Source organism: Pan troglodytes, chromosome 1 (genome assembly GCF_028858775.2).
Source record: "Pan troglodytes isolate AG18354 chromosome 1, NHGRI_mPanTro3-v2.0_pri, whole genome shotgun sequence".
Taxonomy (NCBI): Eukaryota; Metazoa; Chordata; class Mammalia; order Primates; family Hominidae; genus Pan; species Pan troglodytes.
In genome coordinates, this window is record NC_072398.2 from 108,596,538 (window position 1) to 108,622,947 (window position 26,410).

A 26,410-nucleotide genomic window follows, 5' to 3' on the forward strand; every position below is an offset into this window, starting at 1 on the left:
CTCCCCGACACCTGGATGACTCCTCTTGGCTACCTGGGGGCTGGCATTGTGGGAGGCAGCCGACGCCAGTGGGTGCTGCTGGGATCCCTGCCCACACCCAGCAGTTGCCTGGAGATGGAGGTATGCCAGGTATGTGGGCCAACAGCTGCAGAGTTGCCACTGACAGGCCGGAGGAGGATTCTTTGTCAGTGACCGCACCAGACCGAGCCCCTGCCAGCTGTCCCACTCAGTATGCCCTGGCTTCCAGGGCCCCAGCCAAGGAAGGGTGTGGACATGTGATACAGTGGTGGCCACAAGGCAGGGGTCAAGGGGAAGGCAGGCCGATACTAGCAACAGAGGAAATGACACTTCAGAAGCGTCCTCTCTTACAAACAAGAGCAACTGTGTGTGTCCCAGTGAGTATGGGAAGCTCAGTCTCCTAACATCATTCAAGGGTCTCCAAGTGACTGTGCATACAGTTTTAAAAATATCACCGAACTTGTTTTTCTTACCCCAGCCATTTTTTATAACTATATCTAGGGAATGGGTTGGTTGACTCTAAAGAGCAAGGAACTAAAGAAAAGATAAACATGGACTTCCGTCCGTGGGGGGAGCTGCGGCGGTGGCGGTGCAGGAGGCCGGGCAGGGGTGCGGAGGGACCGACGGACGCACGGGCGGGCGGCCGGGAGCCATGGAGCGCGGCCCTGGGGCCCGGGGGCACGGGCCGGGGTGGGCTTCCCACGGCACGACATGGAGACCTGTGGTTGCGAGGCTCCCTGGGGCTCGGCTTGGACCGCGATGGGGCTGGGCCCTGGCCTCCTAACGGGGCTGCTATCTGGGGCGGTAGCTGGGGGGTCGCTCTCCCCACTGCCCGCGACTCGGAGCACCCCCACCCTCCCCTGCCGGGCCAGGCCGGGCGGCGTTGTTGGCGGGGGCCCCGGTGGAGGCCCGGCCCGGGCGGCGCCCGCCATGAACGGGCTGTCGCTGAGTGAGCTCTGCTGCCTCTTCTGCTGCCCGCCCTGCCCCGGCCGCATCGCTGCCAAGCTCGCCTTCCTGCCGCCGGAGGCCACCTACTCCCTGGTGCCTGAGCCCGAGCCGGGGCCTGGTGGGGCCGGGGCCGCCCCCTTGGGGACCCTGCGGGCCTCCTCGGGCGCACCCGGGCGCTGGAAGCTGCACCTGACGGAGCGTGCCGACTTCCAGTACAGCCAGCGCGAGCTGGACACCATCGAGGTCTTCCCCACCAAGAGCGCCCGCGGCAACCGCGTCTCCTGCATGTATGTTCGCTGCGTGCCTGGTGCCAGGTACACGGTCCTCTTCTCGCACGGCAATGCCGTGGACCTGGGCCAGATGAGCAGCTTCTACATTGGCCTGGGCTCCCGCCTCCACTGCAACATCTTCTCCTACGACTACTCCGGCTACGGTGCCAGCTCGGGCAGGCCTTCCGAGAGGAACCTCTATGCCGACATCGACGCCGCCTGGCAGGCCCTGCGCACCAGGTGAGGGCGACCCTGGGGGCAGCTCAGCCTGGGCACACCCAAGAGGGGACCAGGCGGGGGGCCGGGGGGCGGGCTTCCCTGGGAGGAAGGTGGGCGGCCCTGCAGGAGGGGAGCCACAGTGGATGCACAGGGCCAGAGAGCCGGACAGGCGAGCTTGGGTGTGCAGGTGCCGCCTCCACATGGCTAAGGTGTGGCCAGGCGGTCCTCGCACACCCTGGCCTGTGGAGCCAGGCTCCCTGGGAACCCCTGGCCTGAGGATGGGAAGGGGCTGAGCTTGTCACAGGGGTGTAGATGCCACCCGGCGGGAGGGAGTGGGTGGTGGTCTGGGGGTCTGTGCACGTGTGGCTGGGAGCCCATCGGCCGAGGCAGCACTTGGGGCCAAGTGAGGCGAGGCTGCGGCATCCAGGTCCGGAGGCCTGGCCCATGAGGCCCTGTGGCTGCGGAGCTTGGCCATCCTGGGGCAGGGCCTACAGGGTAAGGTGCAGACCCGCAGCACACATCCGAGGTCTGGGCCAGCCTCGATTCCAGATCCAGCCCTCCTAATCATCCACGTCCCCAGCCCTGCGCTTGCCTGGGCCCTTGACCGGTGTTTGAGCACCGCTCGGGCCAGTGCTGCTTTGGACGAGGAGACCCGGGTGGGCCTCTGGTGGCTTTTCCTGCTCGCCATCCACTGGGGCTGTCTCGTCCTGGCCCTGCCCAGCCCACTGGTCTGACCTGCTCCCGCAGGGACCAGGCACAGCTCTGAGAAGTCAGAGGCCCTAGAGAGGTGAGGTCGTTGTTGCCTTGGTGATATGCAGGCAGTCCCTGCAGTGGGCCTGGGAGCTGGTCCCCTGGCACCACCCTGGCTCTGGGGGCCTCCCAGCAGTGTGGGATGCTGACACCAATCACCACTTCATGCGACTTCCTTGGCCCCTCCTGTCTCTACTGCCTGGGCCACTGGCAGAGTCACACCCGTCATGGCCAGCTCTGAGCTCTGTCTGCTCGGCCATCTGTCCTGCTGCCACTTTGTCCTGCAGGAACCTAGGCCCAGAGCTGTGAGGGGGAGGCCAGAGCGTGCCCAGGGCCTCCACTGGGGATGTGTCCTGTTCGTTTGAGTGGTGACATCCAGGTGGCAGCTGGGGGCTCCTGCCTGTAGCAGGTGACAGGGCTGGGCTGGCTCAGCACACTACTGACCATGGCTGCCAGGGAGCAGGCCAGGGAGGCCGAGGCAGAGCTGGGGCCACAGGCACAAGCCAGGCAGCATCCTTTGGGGCATGGGTGAGTGGTGAGCTGTGGAGTGCTGCCAGGAGGCTGGGAAGCAGAGCCAAAAACTGACAGACAGTTAGTAATCATTGCAGATGTTTGCTGAACAATTGCAAGGTAGCAGGCACTATTCTACTTTTCACCTGTGTAATTCTGACTTATCCTCAAGATTTATCTTGAAATTTTCCAGAAAGCCTTCCTATACCATCCTTTCTCACCCTAACCTCTACCTCACCTCTCACACTAGGTTAGGTAGCCCTCTTTTTTAGTTTTACTGCACACTGGGTTTCCAGTGTTTTTAAATCTACTACTCTTTATTCTATTAGATCTTTTTATTTTTAATCTCCATGGCTAGGCTGTGAATTCCATGAGGGCAAAGACTATGAATATTGTCTTGTGTCATAGTCAAATGACCTCTCCTTTGCCCAGGGTGTGTTACATTCTTAATGTGTATTTCATGAAAGAATGGATGAATAAATGGTGTCTCCCACTAGACTGTGAGTTCCTCAGAGGCAGAAATTACACTTTTCCCATGTTTTCGTGACCCTGGTTCAATATATATGATTGATGAAAAAGAGCGTTTCAGCAATTACAGTTTTTGTTTGTTCGGTTTTTGTTTTTTGTTGTTTTGAGACAGGGTCTCGCTCTGTCTCCCAGGCTGGAGTGTAGTGGCACTATCTCAGCTCACTGCAACCTCTGCCTCCCGGATTCAAGTGATTCTTGTGTCTCAGCCTCTCAAGTAGCTGGGATTACAGACGCAAGCCACCATGCCTGGCTAATTTTTGTATTTTCAGTAGAGATGGGGTTTCGCCATGTTGGCCAGGCTGGTCTCTGACTCCTGACCTCAAGTGATCTGCCCTCCTTGGTCTCCCAAAGTTCTGGGATTACACTAAACTCATGGGAGGCAGAGAAGCAACAGCTAACAGAAGTGGGGAGGAGGCACTGTAACAATTACATTGAGGGCCATCTTTGTTTAACATCAGAAGATTACAGGATAAAATTATTTGTCATGTAGTGAGCCAGGGGTAGAAATCCTGTTTTAAAACTGATTTTCTGTGGCTTCAGCAAATCATAGAATTGTCAGAGCAATTACCCAAAGCTCCAGTGGAAAGGAAGAGTCAGTCTTGTTTGCATACTTGCCTGGCCTAGATCTTTTCATGATCTTTCTGCCACCATGTTGCTGAAGAAATCTTCACTCCCTTTGCCTGTGTGTGTTTGGGATGGAATTACTGAAATCCTTCCTGAATTCTGCTTACGTGAAATGTTACTCCATGTGGTTTTAATTCCATGAAGATATTTCCTCCAGTGTATGTGAGTTATATAGGTTGGGAATAACTAGAAAAAGAGATGACTGGGTTAGAAACAGGAAAGAAAAGGAAATAAAATGCAACAAAACAAAGCACAAAGCAGGCAGAACAGGCAGAGGTCCTGCAAAAGGGCTTTGGGCAATGGAGGGGAGTGCTGAGAGCCAGACGATGTCTGGACATGCATTAGAGGGGGCGAGTGCAGGTCTTTGGGGAATCTTCCTCTGTCCCTGTAGTCACACTGTCCATCAAAGGTGGCAGACAGGCCAGGCGCAGTGGCTCACGCCTGTAATCCCAGCACTTTGGGAGCCCAAGGCAGGCGGATCACCTGAGGTCAGGAGTTCGAGACCAGCCTGGCCAACATGGTGAAACCATGTCTCTACTAAAAATACAAAAATTAGCCAGGCATGGTGGTGCACGTCTGTAATCCCAGCTACTCGGGAGGCTGAGGTATGAGAATTGCTTGAACCCAAGAGCCGGAAGTTGCAGTAAGCTGAGATAGCGCCACTGCACTCCAGCCTGCGGGATAGAGTGAGACTCTGTCTCCAAAAAAAAAAAAAAATTGGGGGACAGACAGACCTTCACTCCATCAACTCAACCAGGAATCTTGTGGAGAAACCCCCTAAGAAGAAAAAAAAAAGCAAAGGAACATGTCTCTCAGTGGGTGTATTACCCATGAGGAACGAAAATGAATGTACGGGAGTCTGGTTGGAACAGACAGAAGGGGAGATCCTGAGAAGATTCTTCCAGCAAAAGATATTAACAGGAAATGGGCTTCAGAGAACCCAGTACATGAAGATGTGCAAAATGCCTTGTATAGCCTTTTTTAGTTTGCCTTTATTGCTGTATTGTAATAGATATTAAAATAGATATTTACGAATGTCTTCAGGGTGAGTCACAGCTCTTGTTTCCCAGCCCTCCCTTTCTCAAGTCTTCCATTCCTCCATTGCAAGTTTTCCAGCACAGATATTTTCAGAAGCTGGATTCCTGTATTGGGGAAGTTGTTCTGCACTTTAATCACTGACTTGTACCTACACAAGGGGAGAGGTTGTAACTCGGGGAGCTAATGTAAAGAGAAGCTGTACCATTCAACATATGTATATGAATGTTGTCATTTTTACTTTACATGCATTTATTTGCTTACAGAAAATTGCATAGTGCAGCAAATCTATAAAAAGTCAAGCTTTATTGTCAAGAAGCTTAGAGTGACCAAAGACAAAGGGAGACCCATAATATGCTCATTACTGCTTACACTTTTAACTCAAGCTAATCATATTCTTATGTTCGCCACATGTACACATTAAAGAAAATGTCAGTAATTACTGAAGAATTTAACATAATGAATCCATGTAAAAACAAGGTTTTAATTACAGCATTTACACAGGTTACAAACTCTAACATGCCTTTGTATAAGAGACAATCAGATCCATACATTTTGTTTTCTAAGCCATTTTGGGGAGAAAAAAAAAACAGCCCTTGATATTTGAGTCATGCGAATACTCTGGGGTTCCAAGATAGTACTCTGGCATTTTTCAACAAGGTCTTTTTCCTCACTATGGAGAAAGCGTCAGTCTCAGAGTTCACAGTGTGTAGTCACATCACTGAGAAATGTGCATGCATCTGACCTCACACCGGGATACTTCTCCCTGTGTGACCAGTTCCAAAGACGTCTTCTCAGTTTAGTTCCAGGACAAGCTAAAGTGAAATGTTGACTTTCAGTTTCATCAACTGCTGATGTTGACCACACTCCAACGATGGAAAGAGTTTGAGGTCATCAGCAGTTACTGGGCCAGGGAGCCTATTTTCCTCAGGAATCCAAGAGAATCAAACCCTCAGTATGGACCAAGAAGCAATATGGACTTATCTGATCTACAAGATGAAAAGTATTCAAAATTGGCTTTAAAAAATAGTCAATTTGGTTCTGGAAATAAATTGTGAGAATTTCTGTATCTATTTCTATTATCTTAAAAAGTAGGCAAATATCTAAGTGTTACTAATATTGAACATGTAGACTGATTCTGGACTCCCCACTCAGGCTGCATGTCAGAGATTTGCATAGAAAGTGAAGTCACTGGTTTCCTGAGAAATGTGGGCCCTGCAGAGGGCAGAGGAGTTCCCACAGCCCCACTCACAGGATCTCTTGCAGCTATTGTTAAATGGCACAGTCATCTTAACCATGGCAAGTGAATTCAAGGATTAAATTGTCTACTTTTGACTAAACTAACTTCACAAAAGGTTAAGTGGGTTAAAAAATTTCCTACAAAGAAATACCAAATTTAGATAATATGATAATTCAAGAACAATAAAATATCAGAGCTACATTTCTTCAATTAGTTGTATATACTCTTGTCAACCACGTAGCAAAGTTGAAAACAATGGCAAGGAGTCAGCCAAAAATTCTACATTATCATCAGGAAAGCATTTTGAAACATAGGTTATATCCATTGTCATCAATGTCAACTCACTCTAAGTGCATATTCTAACTCAAGATTTGAAGTTGATGATAGTATTCAGGAAACACGTACGATTTGATTACTCATGCTCAAAGCCATGTGTTATTGAACCAGCCACTTTACAAAATTTAATTAAACTTAATGATGAAAATTAAAAGTCTCTCTGAAAGATCTTATCAAAGAGCAAAAGACAAAAGCCACTTACTATTTGGGGAAATGTGTTCCTTATAATATGCAAGCTTATTTTCCCATCATTTTGATCAAAACAGAAGACAAAATATATGAAAACGTATAATAACAAGCTTAATAAATAAAACATGCAAAAATATGGTGTGTTACTTATTTTAACATGAATTTCTATGTATTTACAGTTATCTGAAACAAATATAAAATAGTTTGGATCCTTGTGATCGGTCACAAACTTAGAAAGCCTGCCCTTTACATGCAGCAAACTTTTAAAATTTTTGCATATAACAAACTTTTAACTGATTAAAGTAATGCCACTCTAGTTATTTATGAAATACATCAAAAAGGCCGGGCATAGTGGCTCACACCTGTAATCCCAGCACTTTGGAAGGCCGAGGCGGGCAGATCATGAGGTCAGGAGATGGAGACCTTCCTGGCCAACATGGTGAAACCCAGTCTCTACTAAAAAATACAAAAAATTAGCTAGGCATGGTGGTGGGCACCTGTAGCCCCAGCTACTCTGGAGGCTGAGGCAGGAGAATGGCGTGAACCCAGGAGGCGGAGCTTGCAGTGAATTGAGATCATGCCTCTGCACTCCAGCCTGGGCAACAGAGCAAGACTCCATCTCAGAAAAAAAAAAGAAAAAGAAAAAGAAATACATCACAAAGTAGATGGTATTTTATTTGGATTGATAGATTTATCATTTATAAATGCTTTTCTGTAGTATTCATTTTGTCCATAAAGCACAAAGATGCTAAATCATATACAAGTTCTTCCAGGTACTTGTCAAGTGAGTTGATTTTTGTTTTCTAACTATGTAGAAAGTTAAATTCATCAGTTGCTTTTCCAGACGGACCCATTTCAGGTCTCTTGACTACCATCACTTATGTGAGCAGAAGGATTCAGGGGATCCTTGGTGGACTGCTGAAGAATGAAGCATGTGCACCCACTTTACTTCTACACTTTGGCAGCTGTAGAACAGAGACAGTGGTGGTGCAGGATACATCCTTGTATCTGGGAATTAATTCCTTTCCGAGGTGTATACTACTTAGCTTTGTGACTAAAATCTACGGGCTTCAGTTTTCCTAGTCTTGCTAAATTGGAAACATGTTAATATCTATGATTGTAGCACATCACAAGTAAAGATAAATGAGAAAATGTATGCTTTGGCTGGGCATGGTGGCTCACGCCTCTAATCCCAGCACTTTGGGAGGCCGAGGCAGGTAGATCGTGAGGCCAAGAGATTGTGACCATTCTGGCCAACATGGTGAAACCCTGTCTCTACTGAAAGTACAAAAATTAGCTGGGTGTGGTGGCGGGTGCCTATAGTCCCAGCTACTTGGGAGGCTGAGGCAGGAGACTCACTTGAACCTGGGAGGCGGAGGTTGCAGTGAGCCAAGATCACGCCACTGCACTCCAGCCTGGCGACAGAGCGTCACTTCATCTCAAAAAAAGAAACCAAAAAAACAAAAAAACAAAAAAAAGGGACAATGTACGCTTTGTAAACTTTAAGTCTGGGAGATGGCTAACATTATGGGGGAAGACTTGGCCAAGACAGCCCAGAAACCACAAGGTGAATAATAGCACCCAGAACAGAAGGTCCACCATGAAGATAAGGACTTAATCTATCAGGAAGGATTAAATGTAACCGTCAAGAGTAGGCTTGATGGAGGAGGGTGAATGTGAATGGAGCCTTGAGCTACAGTGGGGTTTACAGCACAGGCAAATCCTGGTGACTGCATGCTAGATGAAAGGAATTGGACAAATGAACTAACTGAGGCAAGAGAGGTTGGGCATGTTCAAATTCGTATCTGTATTGCATAGATAGCTTAAGAATGAAGTAGAGCCAGAAAAAACATACTAGGCTCAGATTACGGAACATGTTTAATGCTAGGCTAAGAACTGTGTTCTATTATATATGCAAAGAGGATCCATGATCGCTTTTTGAGCAGAAAAATCACCCAAATTAATGTGATGTTTTAGGAAGATACTTGGGTAGCAATGTGGAAGAGGCACTGAAGCAAGCAGATTGAAGGCAGATGCTATGTATAAGACCGTAAAGCTTTTGCACTGGATTTGATCAGTTGCAATGAAGGCTTGAGTTTGGATGGCGGTCTTGGGAAAGTTCAAAAAAAAAAAAAAGGAGAGGAGGGGTCATAACTGAAAGCCATTTTATCATGACTAAGAAGTCAAACATGTTAATAACCTCAAGAGATATTGGAACAAGCAGAAAATATTCCTCTTTTGTGCATCCATACTTTTATTAAGAAAAGCTTAATGGAGCTTGAGATATTTATAGAAAAGGCCAGTACCATGAGGAAGGAGATGTGTTCCTAGAACACGTTTAAGATGATAGTGTTCTTTAATTTTAAAATATGATGGAGGATAGTTTTCGAATTTTGTGTCGCAGTTTTTGCAAAGTTACTGAAGTTTCCAAATTCTAAAACCACACGGTAGTCTGCCAGCTACACATGGAGCAAATAACCTGCCCTGATGCTCCTCACTTGTAATCCAGCCAGCAAGCCCTGTCTCTCCATTCCCAAGGCTGTGTTCACAGACAGCATTGACCAAAACCAGCCAGTTCCCCCCAAACCCCTGCTGCACAGTATCTGACAGATATCAGTGATGGCTTATCTTCACTTGTCTTTCAACCCCTCTTTATTCTCTACCCCTCTTTATGCACCCCAAAACTGCCAATATCTCTATAAATAGCATGACTCTGGCTTTCCTGGGCTTGAACTTCCATGTGGATTTGGCTGACGGAGATCAATGTAAGGTGATGGGATGCTCAGAAGACAGAGAGTTGGGGGTAATTTTCTCCCACTCCTTTTCTGCAGTGGGAACTGCAGTGATGGCAACAGTATTCTCTCCATGAAAACACTCCCTGCCTCCTGCTATGGTTTCAATATTTGTGTCCCTCCAAAATTCATGTTGAAACTTCATCCTCAGTGTGACAGGATTAAGATGTGAGGCCTTGAGGAGGTGATTATATACCCTTATAACAGCACTCTAGGGGACTAGCTAGATCCTGTTTGCTTTTATATTCCTTCTGCAATGTGAGGACACAGCAAGAGTTGCCATCTTGGAAGCAGAAAGCAACCCTCTCCAGCCCCCAGATCTGCTGGCACCTTGATCTTGGACCCACAACTGTGAGAAATATGTTTTTCTCAATAGACTACATAGCCTCCATGTCCATGTTCTGTTAATGCAGAACAAACAGATTAAGACATCCCACAGTTCGGGCATTGACCAGTGCCCTCTTTGCCCACCTTTGCTGCTGGTAGCCTGTCTTGCAGACACCCAGTGGCTTGACAGAAGGGGAGGTGGCTTCCTGGAGGTTCTCACACAGTGCGAGCTGAGAGATGGCATGCTGCAGGCCTGGAGCACTCCTCTCCAGCATGCAGAATGACTGTGGAGCAATGACCAATGTATGACTCTGTCTCTTGTGTGACCATGTGCTCCAGTTTTCCCAGGACATAATAATAATAATTTCTAACAAAATTATTAACAACAACCCCTTTCACCGTCAAAAGTGACCTGACTTAGATAACTGAATTGTAAGTTCACTCCACCTTTTCCACAAAGCCAGAATACTAGAACACACGGTCAGAAAACACAAGGGTGAAATTGGGTATGACCTCCCTCAGTCTTACACTGATGGGATCTGTATTTTTCATTCTTAATTCCTTATACTCAGTGTGTTGTGAAGTCCTAGGGCCAAGGGAAGAATTTTGCATCAAGAAACATAGTCCTGGTTTCGTTCAATGAGAACCTGAGATTGTTCTATAATCATGTTGGGCTTTTCATGTTACGAGATAGAGAATTCCTATTTTGAACTGGCATTTTACAGTGCCGAAAGGATGTTGGAGTGTTTGTATACAATGGGAGCAAAGAAGATTACATCTAGAACATGGGCAATTTACTGCGGCTCCTTAATTCACTAGTGTCCAAAGATAATGGTTAGTGGGAAACTGTAGCTGTAAAGGATTTGCAGTCTATTGGAATGAAAATTTTGGTCATACTACTAGTTTAAAATTTCTGATAGGGAAAGGTGTTGGTAGAAGGTAAAGGGAGCATTGATAGGTGATTTGAAAAAATGAAAAAGAGGAGCTGACTATCAACATAGAACATAGACCAACAGCAGAGGCAGAACCTATATCAACTATTGTTTACTTGTGCTGATTAATGCCTTCCTTCCCTTTATCATGCTGCCTGATCTGAAGAGTACTGGTGGAACTAACATTACAACCTAGGTTCCAGGTAGGGGTATGACTGAGTTGATACCAGCCCACCACCATACAGTGGCAGGTGCCCTTTGTAAGTAAGGAGGATAGTAAATGTTATCCTCCTTACTCTACCATTGCACTGCTAAGTAGGCTTTTATTTTGCTGTATTTGCCACCTTTAAAATTTATCCTTCGCATCGTAGTCATAACAAGTGAGGTAATTAATGAGGCTTCCTTACCTTCACTATCTTTCTTCACCTTTGACATGGTAAAGTTTATTATTTCTATGTTATTGGGGCATATGACATTTCCAGCCTATTCTGTAACCCTAATCCACATTTGGTTTCAGTCTACAGTAAAATACATTCAATACTTACAACTTTTTTTTTTTTTTTGCTGTATTTTACCAAAGCATCTTCCTTTAATTGGTTGTTATTGTTTTCCTTCCTTCTGTAACCAAATGTATTGCCCTTTTTCTCCACATACCCATGTTTTTGTTCTCTCAAAAACATTAATGAAAATATTTTTTCCTGAATTCTTGCTTGATAAAAACCGCAACAAATTGTAATATATCATGTCTACATAGTAAGACTAGCTTGGCTGCACATAAAAATCCTTGGTTGGCATTGAGAATCTTGTTGGTCTTCCCTCATGACCATCCAGCTTCAGTACAGCTAGGGGAGCCAGGACAGCCTTCTTCATTTCTCCTGTGAGTGACTTATTCTTTTTTTCTGGCTGCCCAATAGATACCTTATTTTTTTTAAGTCCAATACCTTCATTAAGATGTGGTTCACTTTTTGCCTGTCATGAATGGATATACCTTGCTTCTGATGTGCCCTTTTGAAAGGTAGATTCAAGTCTTCATGCATTGCACAGAAGTGTTCTTGAATTAGAATTCTGAAGTATTCGTTCTGTCTCTTTTGGTTTCTTCTTTGGATGTTCCAGTAATGTATGTGTTCAATCCATTTGTCGGTCTTCCATAGTTCTCATTTTCTCTGTAATACTTGAGTTTTGCTTTTCAGATGTTTGCTTAGATAATTTTTGTATAAATGGGTATCTATTTCCTTTTATTTTTGTAATATACTACTAAATGGTTTGGGTTTTCCTAGATAACTACAGAGGTTCAGAGAGAGAATTAAGACAACCTTCTGGGCCTCACACCAGAATGGCTCTTTCCTACTGGGCTGTCACAGAGACAGACTGCTTCCTGCAAGTATGGCTCCTCTGGTGATTCTCTGTGTGGTTGAATCTCCCTTGTTCCTCCCTTGAACAAAACTGGGTCCAGGAGGGGACTTTTTCTGGTAGACTGTGTACCCTGGTTCCCACTCCTGTGGTTAAAAAAAAGGGGTATAAGTTTTGAACATGGAAGTGAACTCCCAAATTTTCAGGGAGTACATTTTGTTGGTGTTTTCTGAGATTATCAGCCATTGGCCTCACTACCTCCATACTTCATTTACTCCCATGTGGCTTGTGCCTGATTCCAACTAGATTTAGTCATCTCTACATATGTTTTGAAATCTTTGGATTCTAACTTTTTCTAGTTTCACTAAGGATATATTTGGTTCTTTTTTTCTCCATTTTCCTTGTTGCTTTTTTATGTGTTCTGGAATAATATGAGGAAAAATGCTGACTTTTACAGCCTGTGTATACAACTACCTCTACAGAAAATTTTAAGATATATATTAGTTCTTTATATTCACACAATAACTTTGCAAATAGTCCTAGTGTACAAAGCTTATTCCGATATCTTGCTGTGTTTTTAAACAAACATATATACATATATGCTGTGATAGTTGATGTTGAGTGTCAACCTGATTGGATTGAAGGATGCAAAGTATTGTTCCTGGGCATGTCTGTGAGGGTGTTGCCAAAGGAGATTAACATTTAAGTCAGTGGATTGGGAGAGGCAGACCCTCCTTCTATCTGGGTGGGCACCATCTAATCAGCTGTCAGCACAGCTAGAATAAAGCAGGCAGAAGAAGATGGAAGAACAGACTTGCTGAGTCTTCTGGCTTTCATCTTTCTCCTGTGCTGGAAGCATCCTGGTCTCGAACATCAGACTCCAAGTTCTTCAGCTTTTAGGCTCTTGGACTTACACCAGTGATTTTTCAGGGGCTCTCGGGCCTTTGGCCACAGACTGAAGACTGCATTGTTTACTTCCCAACTTTCGAGGTTTTGGGACTCAGACTGATGCACCACCGGCTTCCTTGCTCCTCAACGTGCAGATGGCCTATCATGGGAATTTATCTTGTAATCATGTGAGTTGATTCTCTTTAATAAACCCCCTTTTATATGTACATCTATTCTATCAGTTCTATCCCTCTAGAGAACCCTGACTAATACACATGCATACACATATGTGGTCATGCAGACATGTATACATGCATGCACACATATGTGACCACATGAACATGCATACACATATGTGATCTTTGCCATTGTGGATGGCTAGGATGATTTTTCTCAGGAAAGGTATCTGTGTTATTAGAAAAATAGCCCTGGTTCTCATCCTAAAGTCATAAAAATCAGGAGGTAACTCAGTAAAAGAAGACACACACACACACACACACATGATGTTATATGTATAAGTGATTTAATATTTTATATATATAATCAAATCCTTGAAATTGCCCTTTGTATTAATCAGGGTTCTTTATAGAAACAGAATCAAGAGTATGTGTGTGCGTGTGCGCGCATGTGTGTGTGTGTGTGTATATATATACACATATATATTTAATACGTGTGTGTGTGTGTATATATATATATAGACAGAGAGAGAGGGAAAGAAGGAGAGACACGGAGTTTATTATAAGAAATTGGCTCATGTGATTATGGGGGCTGAAAGTCTCACGATCTGCCATCTGCAGCTGGAGACCCAGGAAAGGCAGTGATGTAGTTGAGAGAACCAAAGTGTCGATGGTATAAGACCCAGTCAAGAACAGCACAGGGGGCTGATGTGTCAGCTCAAGCAGTTAGGCAGAGGGTGAAGTCACCCTTCCTGTGCTTTCTGTTCTATTCGGGTCTCAGTGAATCGGATAATGCCCACTCACACGGTGGAGGGCCACCTGCTTTACTCAGTCTGCTGATTCAAACGCTAATCTCATACAGAAACAGCCTCACAGGCATAACCAGGACCCATGTTTAGTCTGGGCACCTCATGTCTAAGTGAATTTGACACAAAAATTATCCATCATACCCAGAGTTCTTAATCAAAGTTTCAATGACTGAGGCCAGTCCTGGGCCGCTAATGTTCGTCCAATATTGCGTCTAGTTTTACCATCCCTTCCGTTTGCCAGAAATAGAAACAGAAAATGTTCTACATGTTTGCACCACCAAATAATGAATAAGCAATCAAATGCCATTTTGATTATTAACCCTCTAGCTTTTACAAAACACAAAACTTGCACAAATAAAGATACTACTGGAAGCCAAGGAACCTAGAGACACATGTAAATTCTCTTTATATCTGCTCGATGCGTAAAGTATTCCTATTTAAGAGTAAATTTCCTCTTGTTTCAGTGAAAGATATTTTTAACTGATATTTTTACCTTCAGCAAACACATAAACGGTGAAAGTTATCCCAAACATTGCCATTTTCAATTTCCAAAGGAGCTTATGCTAATTTCAGAGGCATCTCTATGGTTTATATGTATATTTAATATATAAGGCAGGTCCTACTATCTCTATTTTACAGAAGAAGAAACTGAAGTTGGAAAGATCAACAAGCTTACCTGAAGTCACAGGGCGGGAGAGTAAAGGAGCAGAATTTTCAACCTAAGTTTATATGATTCTAAAATTTTCCACTACCATGCTACTAAAAGAAATTACTCAACTAGTTCTTCCTGTTCAGGTAAGTCAGTTCAGACTTTGCTAATTCTGAATAAAGGGGACAGAAGTTATGATGCTGTAACTATTTGACATAGACTGTGTTAGATTAGAGATGAGAGGCAAAAATCTGACCCTAGTATATTTGCTTTCATTGATTCCAATGTCATCTTTAGGTTTTTGTATATTTCTTTCTGATTTTAACATATGATCCTTTATTTTCTTCTTACTTTCCTCCCTTCCTCCTCTCTCTGTCAAATTGTTTTCCTCTTCCTCCTCTTTTAAAAATTCTCAAAATTTGACTATAAATTGCTTTTTCTTCTTTGCTCCTTTTCACAACTCTTTCATTGCCACAAGGCATTCAGGTAGAAAAAAAGGCCAAGGTAGTCTGCAGTGTGCTAGCTATTTACCCAATTGACCCACCATATCTTTTACATAAGCAAATAAATTAACAAGTTATGTAAATAATTTATATTCAAATATTCAGAAGTGTCTTAGACATGTTTAATATGCTACCAGTAAACTCCTTTTAGGAGGAGACCACATGCAGCTTTAGAATAGAAAATAGAAGAAAGGAAAAAAATAAACAAATGAAGGTTTTTCTCTGCAGTCTTTATGCAAGCAACGACTTATTTCTTCAACTCTCCCCTTTGTGGCTATCACTCAAAGAAAATAAAGAAGAAAAGCTACTGGCTTTCTAGTTTAAATCACAGTCTCATTATTCTGTAGGTGAATGGGGAGGGGGATTGGAATCGTAGGTCCGAGTGGGCAGTAACTTGAAGTCAATGGAGATATATACAAAACAGAAGCACAATCACGATCCAGCAGTTCTGGAGCTGCTAACTTTTTCTGCCTTTTTCTAAATGTCCAATAATAAGGTTCTAATGGAGACTGAAGATCCATCACCTGCTCCACATCTCCAGGGGGCCCATGTGTGCATCGCAGTGCAGATCATACATGCTTCTTTCCCCTCCCATGGCAAGGGGAATACTGGATGATGACAACTCACATGTGTAACCCAAGGGCTTTGCTTGGGTTTGCAAGGACTAGTGCACAATACATTCCTTGAGTGTTATAATAACATTAAGTCAATGCACGAATTATAATCCCTATTTCACAAGTACAAAAACACATTCAAAGAAATTAAATTCCTTGCTCACCAGTTATTGACAAAAATTACAATATTTATGTTTCTTTTGAAAAATATTATAAAGATTCTCAAATTGTCTAACCAATCATATTATCCGTATTTGTCTCTTCTCAAGCTGCTAATAAAGACATACCCAAGACTGGGACATTTATAAAGGAAAAAGGTTTAATTGACTCACAGTTCCGCATGGCTGTGGGGGCCTCAGGAAACTTACAATCATGGCAGAAGGGGAAGCAAATATGTCCTTCTTCACATGGCGGCAGCAAAGAGAGGTGGCAGAAAGGAGGGAAAAGCCCCTTATAAAACCATCAGATCTCATGAAAACTCACTGACTATCAGGAGAACAGCATGGAGGTAACTGCTCCCATGATAAAATCACCTTCCACCAGGTCCCTCCCATGTCAGGTGGGGATTATGGGAACTACAGCTCAAGATGAGATTTGGGTGGAGACGTAGCCAAACATATCGTTATCTTGATAAGATATTGCTTTGGATTGAATTGTGTCCCTGCAAAAATCTTATGCATAAAAGTTCTGATCCCTGATGTGACTGTTTTTGAAGACAGGCAGGGCCTTTAGTAGGCACTTAAGGTCAAATTAGGTCATATGGGTGGGACCTCAGTCTACTAGGACTGGTGGCTTTATACTGAAAGAAAGAGACAGATGTCTCTCCCCTCGACCTCACATGTATAAAGGCCACATAAGGAAAAAGCAGCCCAAGCCGGTAAGAGGCCCCAACAGACGCCAAACCCTTCCAGCTTCATGATCTTGGACTTCACTGCCCCCAAAACTGTAACAGAATGAAATTCTGCTGCTTATGCCATCCAGTCTGTGGCATTTAGTTACGCCAGCCTGCACTGGCTAATGCAGATATTCAGAATCAAATGAGTCATCCCAAGCAATTTCTCAGTATATACAGCACAGATTTCACCTTCTAAACTCACCCTTGTCTTCGACTTTTTTTTTTTTTTTTTTTTTTTTTTTGAGACGGAGTCTCACTCTATCGCCCAGGCTGGAGTGCAGTGGCGCGATCTCGGCTCACTGCAAGCTCCGCCTCCCGGCTTCACGCCATTCTCCTGCCTGAGCGTCCCGAGTAGCTGGGACTACAGGCGCCCGCCACCACGCCTGACTAGTTTTTTTTTTTTTTTAATATTTATATTTTTAGTAGAGATGGGGTTTCACCGTGTTAGCCAGGATGGTCTCAATCTGCTGACCTCGTGATCCGCCCGCCTCGGCCTCCCAAAGTGCTGGGACTACAGGCATGAGCCACCACGCCTGGCCAGTTTTTCTTAATTATTAAATAATCTTTCATTGATTTAAGAAATATTTTCATATGGTTCCTATTCAGGCCCAGGCATTGTTTTTTTGTGCTGCAGACAATGTGTTAATAAAAGCTGTCCAGTCTTGTTAGTACATCATGATATTTATATTTGACAAATCCTCTACTTAGATATGTATCACCTCCATAATTTTTTGGAACACATAAATTTTTTGAACCAAATGGAATAAAAAGCTAGATATATAGGTATAATGAATATATTTGAAACTTTGTACTTTGCTTTACAATTTGCAAAAGAACATCGTATACAGTGTTGTATTTGAGTCTCCCTTAAGCCCTATTAAGAAGAAATTTTTCTATTTCTGCTGTTCAGTGAAGAAAATGAGCAAAAAAAGGTGCAGCAACTTCCCAATATCCCATACTTACAAACATAAAGGAGTGGGACTTTAATGTAGACTCTTGGTGTCCAAGTTTGTGCTCTTTATGCTTCATGACACCAGGTAAAGTGCAATGAGCACAGCAAATGTGCCCCCTCAGGAGCCAGCTAAGACCTTCCGGGGGCTTCTCCTGGAAGTACAGAGTCTGCGACCCCCATCCTAAATACACAAGCATTGGCATCACTGTCTCACAGTAAAACAAAACAAAACAAAACAAACAAACAAACAAAAAAACAAAGAAAAAAACAAATACAATCTGTTCAGCAGAGTAATTGTACATAACACAAAAGAACTTCTGGGAAAAACACGGAACGCATATTGAAGTCAGAGGCTCAGTCATGTGAAAATAAAAGGTCTTGTTGGGTGCCTAAGTCTTGTCTTTGCTAACAGCTGTTTTCGTGCAATACCAGTAAACCCAGCCAAAGGCATTCTAGTGAGCAACACAGGAAGACTCCTATACACTTCAATTTTCCAGCAATCCATAAAATTGAAACATAAAAATAGGATTCTATTTCCCTTGCTCATTCTATATCTTACCAGTACTTATATTTGCATATGTGTAGAAACTCAAGGTTTACAAAGCATATCCACGGTCTTTACTGTATTTGATGCTCCACAAAATGTTGCAAGGGACTCAGACAAAGTCCTGTTTGTACTATGTTACAGGTGAGAATGCTGACATGTAGAGGGGCAAGTACTTACCTGATCACGTTGTCTTAGTATGATGAAGCCTCACTTAAACCCATGATCTCATGTCTTCCCTTAAACTGATGCACTGAAATACAGTCAGGTAAAATAAAGAGTTAGGGGCACATTTTAAAATACATTTAAGGTGCATCAAAGATTTAAACCAATCACTTGTAACATCTCTATTTGTCAAACTCATTGGTGATCATTAGCATTTAGAGAGACCCAGGACAATCCCAAGATTCTAAATAATTTTCAAACCATAGTAGAGGATACTTTGTTTACTGTTATTTATGTATTAAATATCTTTTAATATACTATAGCTTTATAAGAACAGATAATCAATTTTTGGAATAAATTTGTGTTTTAATTGGCCAAAGAGTTAAGTCCATTTTTTCTAGATCCTCTGGATAATTAGGAATCGGTAGTAAAAAGCAATTGCACTTTTCCAATAAAATAATATGCTCAGTTGTTCAAACCCATATTCTTGATAAAACAACTAGAAATTCTGCATAAGATAGAAGGAAAAGAAGATTTTGGAGCAACAAAGAGCATACAAGATGGTAAGGAATTACAAGACCAAAATCTAAGTGATGTCTTGATCTCAGAAAAGAAAGCTAAATGTTGAATTCCCTTTGGCCCTTGGAGAATTCATGAAAGCAGTGAATTTGAGCTTCAGTTTTTCAGTCTCTGTGGAGTGATATGGAAGAAGGAAAAAATCTCAAGTCCCCAGCAACACGCATGTGATAATAGAAGACTTTCCCCCTATGAAACAAGACCTCCAAAGAGCTATAATTTCACAATAAGCATAAACCAAAAGTAAACCCACACTACCTCACTCCTGCTTCCATGTGTCGGCAAGGAAGTGTTCGTTGGTGCTGAACAAAGCATGGGGAAAATGCTGCTGTTGCATAAATTACAATCTCAAAAACTCAAGCTATAAATTTAGTTTAAAACAGTTCACAATACCTAATAGAAACAAATGTGCAGTTCCTCCTTATCCTGAAAGAATCTCCACAATAATATTCCAAGGAAAATAATGCACTCACAGCGTATGTTATGTATCACCTATATGATGTATATAGCTGATAGATAAGTACATATGTATCATATATATATATATATATATACATATAACCATTACAGAGAACTAGAAGAAATAGTGGAGAAAGAAACAGTTCTACAAAGACCCTAGATTTAAAAATAATCAGAGAAAAATGTTGTAAAACAACTCTTCTCATAACGCCCAAAGCTAGAACACACTTGAAACAATCTTAGCAAAAGTAAGCTGTCAAATATGCAGCCATAAAAAAGGATGAGTTCATGTCCTTTGTAGGGACATAGATGAAGCTGGAAACCATCTCAGCAAACTATCGCAAGGACAGAAAACCAAACACAGCATGTTCTCACTCATAGGTGGGTACTGAACAATGAGAACACTTGGACACAGAAAGGGGAACATCACACACCAGGAGCTGTCGTTGGGTAGGGGGAGTGGGGAGGGATACCATTAGGAGATATACCTAATGTAAATGACAAGTTAATGGGTGCAGCACGACAACATGGCACATGTATACATATGTAACAAATCTGCACGTTGTGCACATGTACCCTAGAACTTAAAGTATAATAATAATAATAACAATAATAATAAAAGAAAGCTGTTAAAAATGACCAGCATGGAATCTCTCTTCCCCACTGTCAGACAACATTTCAGTGGTCCCTGTAACTATTGCTCTGGTCCTGAATAAAATCTTTCTCGCCATGCTTGAAAAAAAAAAAAACAGAATTGCAAAATATGTCTCTGACAAAGGACTAATATCAAGAATCTACAAGGACCTCAAAGAATTCAAGAAGAGAAAAAGAAACAACCCCATTAAAAACTGGGCAAAGGACATGAACAGACATTTTTCAAAAAAAAAAAAAAATGCAAGCAGCCAACAAACACATGAAAAAATGCTCAGAATCACTAATCATTAAAGAAATGCTCATTAAAACCACAATGAGATATCATCTTATATCAGTCAGAATGGCTGTTATTAAAAAGTTGAAAAAAGAAAAAAACAGAGGTTGACTTGGATGCAGAGCAAAGAGAGAACGCTTATACACTATTGGTGGGAATATAAATTAGTTCAAGCTCTATGGAAAACAGTATGAAGATATCTCAAAGAACTGAAAACAGAACTACCATTTGACCCAGAAATATTCATAACTGGACACCTACCCAAAGGAAAACAAATCATTATAGGACAATACCATGACAATAGCAAAGTCATGGAACCAACCTAAGTCTAACCTATGGGTCCATCAATAATTGATTGGATAAAGAAAATGTGATATATATACACATCATGTAATACTACACCACCATAAAAAAGAATGAAATCATGTCCTTTGAAGCAACATGGATGGAGGTGTAGACCATTATTCTAAGTGAATTAACTCAGAAACAGAAAATAAAATACTGCATATTCTCACCTACAAGGGGAAGCTAAACAATTGGTACACATGGGCATAAAGATGGAAATAATAGACACTGAGGTTTCCCAAAGGGGAGAGGATGTGAGTGTTGAAAAACTACCTATTAGGTACAATATTCATTATTTGGGTAATGGGTGAACTAGAAGCCCAATCCCCACCAGTATGCATTATACCCATTTAACAAACATTCACATGGACCCCTTGAATCTAAAATAAAATAAATATTTTTTAAATGACTGGAATGTGTGAAAAAGGAAACAAAGAACATTTCTAAAATAGAAAGATGCAAAAAATAAATTTTTAAATGCAATGGCTGTTCACTATTTTGTAGTAGCTAAAGTAGGTACTGGTGAATCCAAAGATCAGCCAGAAGAAATTATGCAGAATGCATCACAGCAAAACAGAGGCAGTGAGACATTTTACCATATTTTTACTTGGATTCCTAAACAAAGAGGAGAAAGAACATAGAACAGAGAAAACGTTTGTAAGTAATATTTTAAGATAATGACTGATACCCTACATCAAAAGAAAGCCAACGGGAAGTTCCTAAATCTATAGAGGGTACACAAACATAAAACTACTCTTGAACATGTCATGGTGAGTTGGACGAACCAAAAACAATAGTAAAACCAAAGAACAACCACACACATGCATAAATCCACAAGGTAGTGAATAAAACAGCTTACTTTCAAGGCGGCAGAATGGCATTGACCACTAACTACTCAACAGAAATGATGAAAGACAGATGCCAGAAGAATGAGATCACCAAAGTGCTAATAAAAAATAATTGCCAAGCTAGAATTTCTAGGACCCACTTTTTAAGAGTAGGATGAAATGCAGACATTCTTGGGCAAACAAAAAAAGAGAGTTTATCTGCAGCATATCCTCAGAAAAGGATGTAATTAAATCAGAGAAAAAGATGAGGATCAAGAAGGTAGGAAACATGCAAAAATCATGACAAATAGTTTTTGCCATTAAGAAAAAGATGAAACTAATTAATTCCACAAAACAAGTCAAGAATAACTTGTGAATTAGAGGGAGCAGAAATGGAGTTGCCATCTTCAAAGGCACTCGTTTTCAGGAGATGTATACAATTTTTGGAAAAACTTGTATTTGAAAAGTTAAGTATGCATTTTGCAATTTTCAGAGAGTAAAAGAATAGCAACAAAATACTTATAAACTAGGAAAGGAAAAATCTTGAATAAGAAAATAATCTATACCAAAAAAGCCACATTTAAGTACTATGTTTATTTTGTTAAATTAATTTAAATTTTAAAAATTTATCTTCACTCTATGCAATAATATTTGTGAAATTTTGACTCTGGTGTGTAAATTAACTTGTTTACTGCATTGAATCCTTTGTCATTTTTGTAATACTTTGATTATCTCCATCTAAATATTCAAACATCACCTCTTAACATAACCAGTGGTACACTTTCCACGATTTAGATATGGTGGTCTGACTAGCATTGAAACTTGAGAGAAGCTAGCCTCAATAACAGGACCCAGGGATAACCATCTAGTTCTCCAGCGAAGGGCCTTAAGCCCTCTGGGGGTCCACATTGTTGGTTACTCACTAATCAAAGATGTGCCCGGCCCCTAGTTTTCTCCTCCCTGACTCAAGTTCCTGTCATTCAACTCTCTGCCTGGTTCACGGACTCATGGTATTCTGCCCTACTCCTGCTGCTTGGCTATCCACCAGTTACCAAAAGCTGAAGTTGATGCAACCACGTGAAATTTCTACAAGACCCTCCCCTCTTTGGGCTCCCATCACATTGTCACTACTGCCAGATGTCATCAGCGTGAGAGAATCCGTGGTGGTCCACAGGAGCATCTTGTTGTCCCTCCCTAAATGATACCAGCACCACTTTCCTCCCAAAATCAATGCTCCCAACCACAATACCCCCCTTGGCTTCACTTGTGTTCCCAGCAAGCCATCAAAACTAGCACCAAGGCTCTCTCTAGGAGGCTATAAATATGTATGTTTTCCTTTTTTCTGTCTTTAAATGGTGAGTTAACACAAACAGACCTATGTACACCAGACCCCAAGGTATCAATCTGGATCCCTTCACAGGATCCTTTGACATTTTCCATTCACAGAACCAAGAAAAAAAAGCAAACTCTGAAGCCCAGCCCTTCCCTCCTCTATTCCGGAGCAGGCAGCTGATGGGACGCAAATGGGGCTGCTGAGCTTCAGGGTGGAAATGGAAGCCAGTGTCTTGTGCTCCTTGTGATGTGAAACGTGTTGCAGGGGCGCAGAGAAACAAGAGTTTTCACTGGACACAGTGCAAGGAGCAAGCAGGATGCCTTTCATGGACAGAAGCTGCATCTGTCTATACTTCAGCCATTCAATCAACAAACATTTCATGATCATCAGTTACTGCTATGAAAGGTAGATGCTGAGGGTAAAACAAGGAACAAGATGAGAATGCCCCACTCCCATATGGCACATGTAAAAGCATAAAAGTCTATCTGAATCATTTTTGAAACAGAAGGCCCATGACATTGCCTGCTGAGTCCACATTGGCTCTTGTTTGTGGATACCAGCACAAATTAAAATTATCTGAAATATTCAGTTGTGAGCCCCCTCCCCTGATATGGTTAGGCTTCGTGTCCCCACCCAGATCTCATCTTGAATTGTAATCCCCATAATCCCCATAATCCCTATTTGTCAAAGGAGAGACCAGGTGGAGGTAATTGAATCATGGGGATGGTTTCCCCCATGCTGTTCTCATGATAGTGAGTGAGTTCTCCCAAGATCGGATGGTTTTATAAGGGGCTTCTTCCCCTTTGCTTAGCACTTCTCCTTTCTGCCACCTTGTGTAGAAGGTGCCTTGCTTCCCCTTCACCTTCCACCATGATTGTAAGTTTCCTCAGGCCTCCCCAGCCATGCTGAACTGTGAGTCAATTAAACCTCTTTCTTTTATAAATTACCCAGTCTCAGGCAGTTCTTTATTACAGTATGAAAATGGACTAATACAGTGAGAAAAAAATAGCTCTGGAGGGCTGGGTTACATTCAGGACATGTACTAAATATTTTAATGCATTTTTTTAGCAAGCACGTAAAATGTCTCCCCCAAGGCTTTAAGCTCTCTTTCTACTTCCCTAAAGGTTTCCCCATCAAAATAGGAAATAAATATCGAAGCTAGAAAAGGCTTGTCCCCTTCAAAGTAAGTAAGGGCACGCTTCATGACAGGCATATCTTTCTTCAGACAGTGGGGGAGGACACTTAATTCCTTCACCTAAGAAAAAAAAAGTTACAAAACAGCAACCTATGGAAACAAAAACATGGAATCAATGCATCTCCTGAAATAACTTCTCTGTAGTCCTGAGGGTGGTGTTTTGTTTGGCTTGTTCTCCTTCCCACCTTTTTATACCCCCTCAAGGATCCTTCTCATTCTGTTGTAGCCAGGGCTCCTAGAGAAGGCTGTCAACATTGAAGGGCCCAGATCCCTTCTACGAGTTTTTCTTGTGCTTCCTATGTGCTTGTAACTGTGAATCTCCTGCTTTTCAAACAACTCTTCTGCCTTTTGTATGGGTATACATTAAAGGGGAAAATCAGGGCCTCTTCACACTACTCTGGCAAAATCAACCTGAACTGCTGGATTATAGGTCTTGGCATCTGGAGCTGCCTGCTTGAGCCCTGGCAGGTCTGGAGGCTTGGGGCTCTTTCATTGACTCAGGAAATATTTCTGCCTCCCACCCAGGACTTCTGTTGTCTCTTCCTCCCTTCTTCTCCCCTGCTCTCAGGACTCTTAGATGTAGCCCAGGTTTGCTTCCACACAGTTGACATTGGCGGTGCACGGTCTTCTCCCCTCTACGCCCTCAGATCTCCACGCCTGTGCCTATGACACGTGCCACCTGCACCTGTGTTGCCAAGCCTGGCTCCTCATCCGTGGCCACTCCTGTCCCCACAACCTGCCAGTTCTGCCTCCTTTTTGCCTGCCTCCTGCCTATCTTTACTTCACTGATTTCTTTGGCTGGAAAATATTTCTACAACTTCCCCTCCCACACTCACCTGGGGCTATGACATTGTTGTGGGCACTGGTTGGGCCTCGCCCCTGCCACCTAACAAGTACATCCTACGGGCCCAGGAGGGCATTATCTGTGGTTTTGAATTTCTAGTGTCTCGAACTGTACTGGCCCAGAGAGGACCTCAAATACGGAAAACTGAAGTGATTGCTTTCTGCACGCGTTATCTATGCACCCATGCATAACTCACACAAACTTACTGAATCTTCATTTACTCTTCTGTAAAAGGGGAGTAATCAAAGAAATGCACTTTACTAACAACAAGAGGATGGCATAGTTTATCTTTTAAACTGATAAAGATGTTCTGAAATAAGAATCTATGTTTTCAAGGGTACAGGACTTTGGTAGTTACACCATGACAGTAAAGATGCATATTTTAGGAACTTGGTGGGGGATAATTTGACAATACACATCTACATGTTTACATTGTACATACCCTTTGACTGACACTCCACTGTTAGAAATTTGTACTAAGGAAATAATCAGACCTACAACATAAGCACTTAGCTATAGGAATACTGGTCAAAGAGTTGTTGATCATACTCAAAAATTAGAAACAATCTAAATATGCAATAAGAAATATTTAAAATAAATTATATTGCATTCATCTGATGTAATATTATACAGACATTTAGAAAGCTCTTGTAGTCATAGGATAAGTAGGTTACCTTTGGCATATTAAATGAGTAAAACTGATACTAAGTTGATATACCCATTGTGATATAATTTTCTTTGGTTCTTAAATATTTTTATATACCTAAGGAAAAAGATTAAAAGCTTATGAAACCAAAATATTCACAGTTTAGTTATCACAGTCTAGTGTGATTATGGGTAATTTTTATTGTTTTAATTTCATATTTTTCTGTTCAAAGTTCCATTGCTTGTTTAATTAAAAAAAACTTTTAAATAATATTATAAAATGACCATCACAGAAAAAAATATCATTAGGCAATATTGCCATGACTATAGACCTTTCTCCCTACACTGTTATTCTTACAGTTGGATGCTTTGAATCGGGAAGTGATATATCGCCTTGCTTTTCGCTGGAGAAGGAAGCGCCAGCCTTTGTGAGCATGTGTATCACAAGCTAACTAGCACGAAGATTGCATAGCTCTTTCTACATAAGGCTACTGTTTGCAGAAATTTGGTCCATGGTCTCCAGTCTCTTGGGGTCTCACGCTCTGTGAAAATCTTCGTGTTTTTCCCTAGCCCCCAGAGTCACCTTTCACACAGCGTCTGCTTGTAACCGCGGTCCCCACGGGAGTTTGTAGGATTTCTGTGCCAGCGGTGAAGGTGTTCTTACCTCATAGAGCAAGGTAGAAACTACGCAGACAGGCGCTGTTCTTTGGGATGAAAGCAGGGCCTTTGGGGCTCTTTCTTAGTGTCCCCGTTCGGTTGTAGACATAACACGCTTGCTTTGTGTAGGAGATCGGCTCTGCCGGCGCCCAGGGGCCCTAACGCAATTCATCGAGGCCCGCAGGTCAGAACTGCAGTCTCACCTGTCTTGGCGGAAATGCGCTGCGCTCCTCCCTGTACTACATAAGCACGAGAATTCCACTACAGAAGAAAACCCCAGGCCTAGTGATGGCGGTTCTGGGCATTTTGCCAACTTCTCCCAGGGTGTGTTTTCTGACC

The 26,410-nt window shown here is 42.6% G+C and overlaps 1 protein-coding gene and 1 long non-coding RNA gene across 8 annotated transcripts; one reads left to right on the forward strand and one right to left on the reverse strand.

The window, feature by feature from the left end:
• On the forward strand, positions 1–26,034 carry LOC129135357 (alpha/beta hydrolase domain-containing protein 17A-like). 7 transcript variants are annotated; one of them, XR_008540133.2, is made up of 4 exons: positions 1–1,475; positions 12,998–13,143; positions 14,580–14,735; positions 25,775–26,034. XR_008540133.2 is itself a non-coding variant. In XM_063815440.1 (2 exons), the coding sequence occupies exons 1-2, from the start codon at positions 730–732 to the stop codon at positions 2,511–2,513; spliced, it is 768 nt and encodes a 255-aa protein (XP_063671510.1). In that variant the 5' UTR covers positions 3–729; the 3' UTR covers positions 2,514–3,341. The 7 variants fall into 7 exon arrangements, 2 of the variants coding, with proteins under 2 accessions (XP_063671510.1, XP_054525924.1); XR_008540132.2 differs by lacking the exon at positions 25,775–26,034 and adding an exon at positions 15,976–17,946; XR_008540131.2 differs by lacking the exon at positions 25,775–26,034 and adding an exon at positions 15,589–15,683.
• On the reverse strand, positions 16,034–18,538 carry LOC134810581 (uncharacterized). Its single transcript, XR_010159024.1, has 3 exons — positions 18,278–18,538; positions 17,565–17,734; positions 16,034–16,107 (listed from the first exon to the last, which is right to left on the reverse strand). It is a non-coding gene; the product is annotated as an uncharacterized LOC134810581 (long non-coding RNA).
• Positions 26,035–26,410: the final 376 nt, after the last annotated feature.

Bases quoted from the DNA above. Each gene is read 5' to 3' on its own strand.
- LOC129135357 (XM_063815440.1), top strand. From the start codon at position 730: ATGGAGACCTGTGGTTGCGAGGCTCCCTGGGGCTCGGCTTGGACCGCG. The intron at 1,476-2,491 runs GTGAGGGCGACC...TTTGTCCTGCAG, and splicing joins TGGCAGGCCCTGCGCACCAG to GAACCTAGGCCCAGAGCTGT.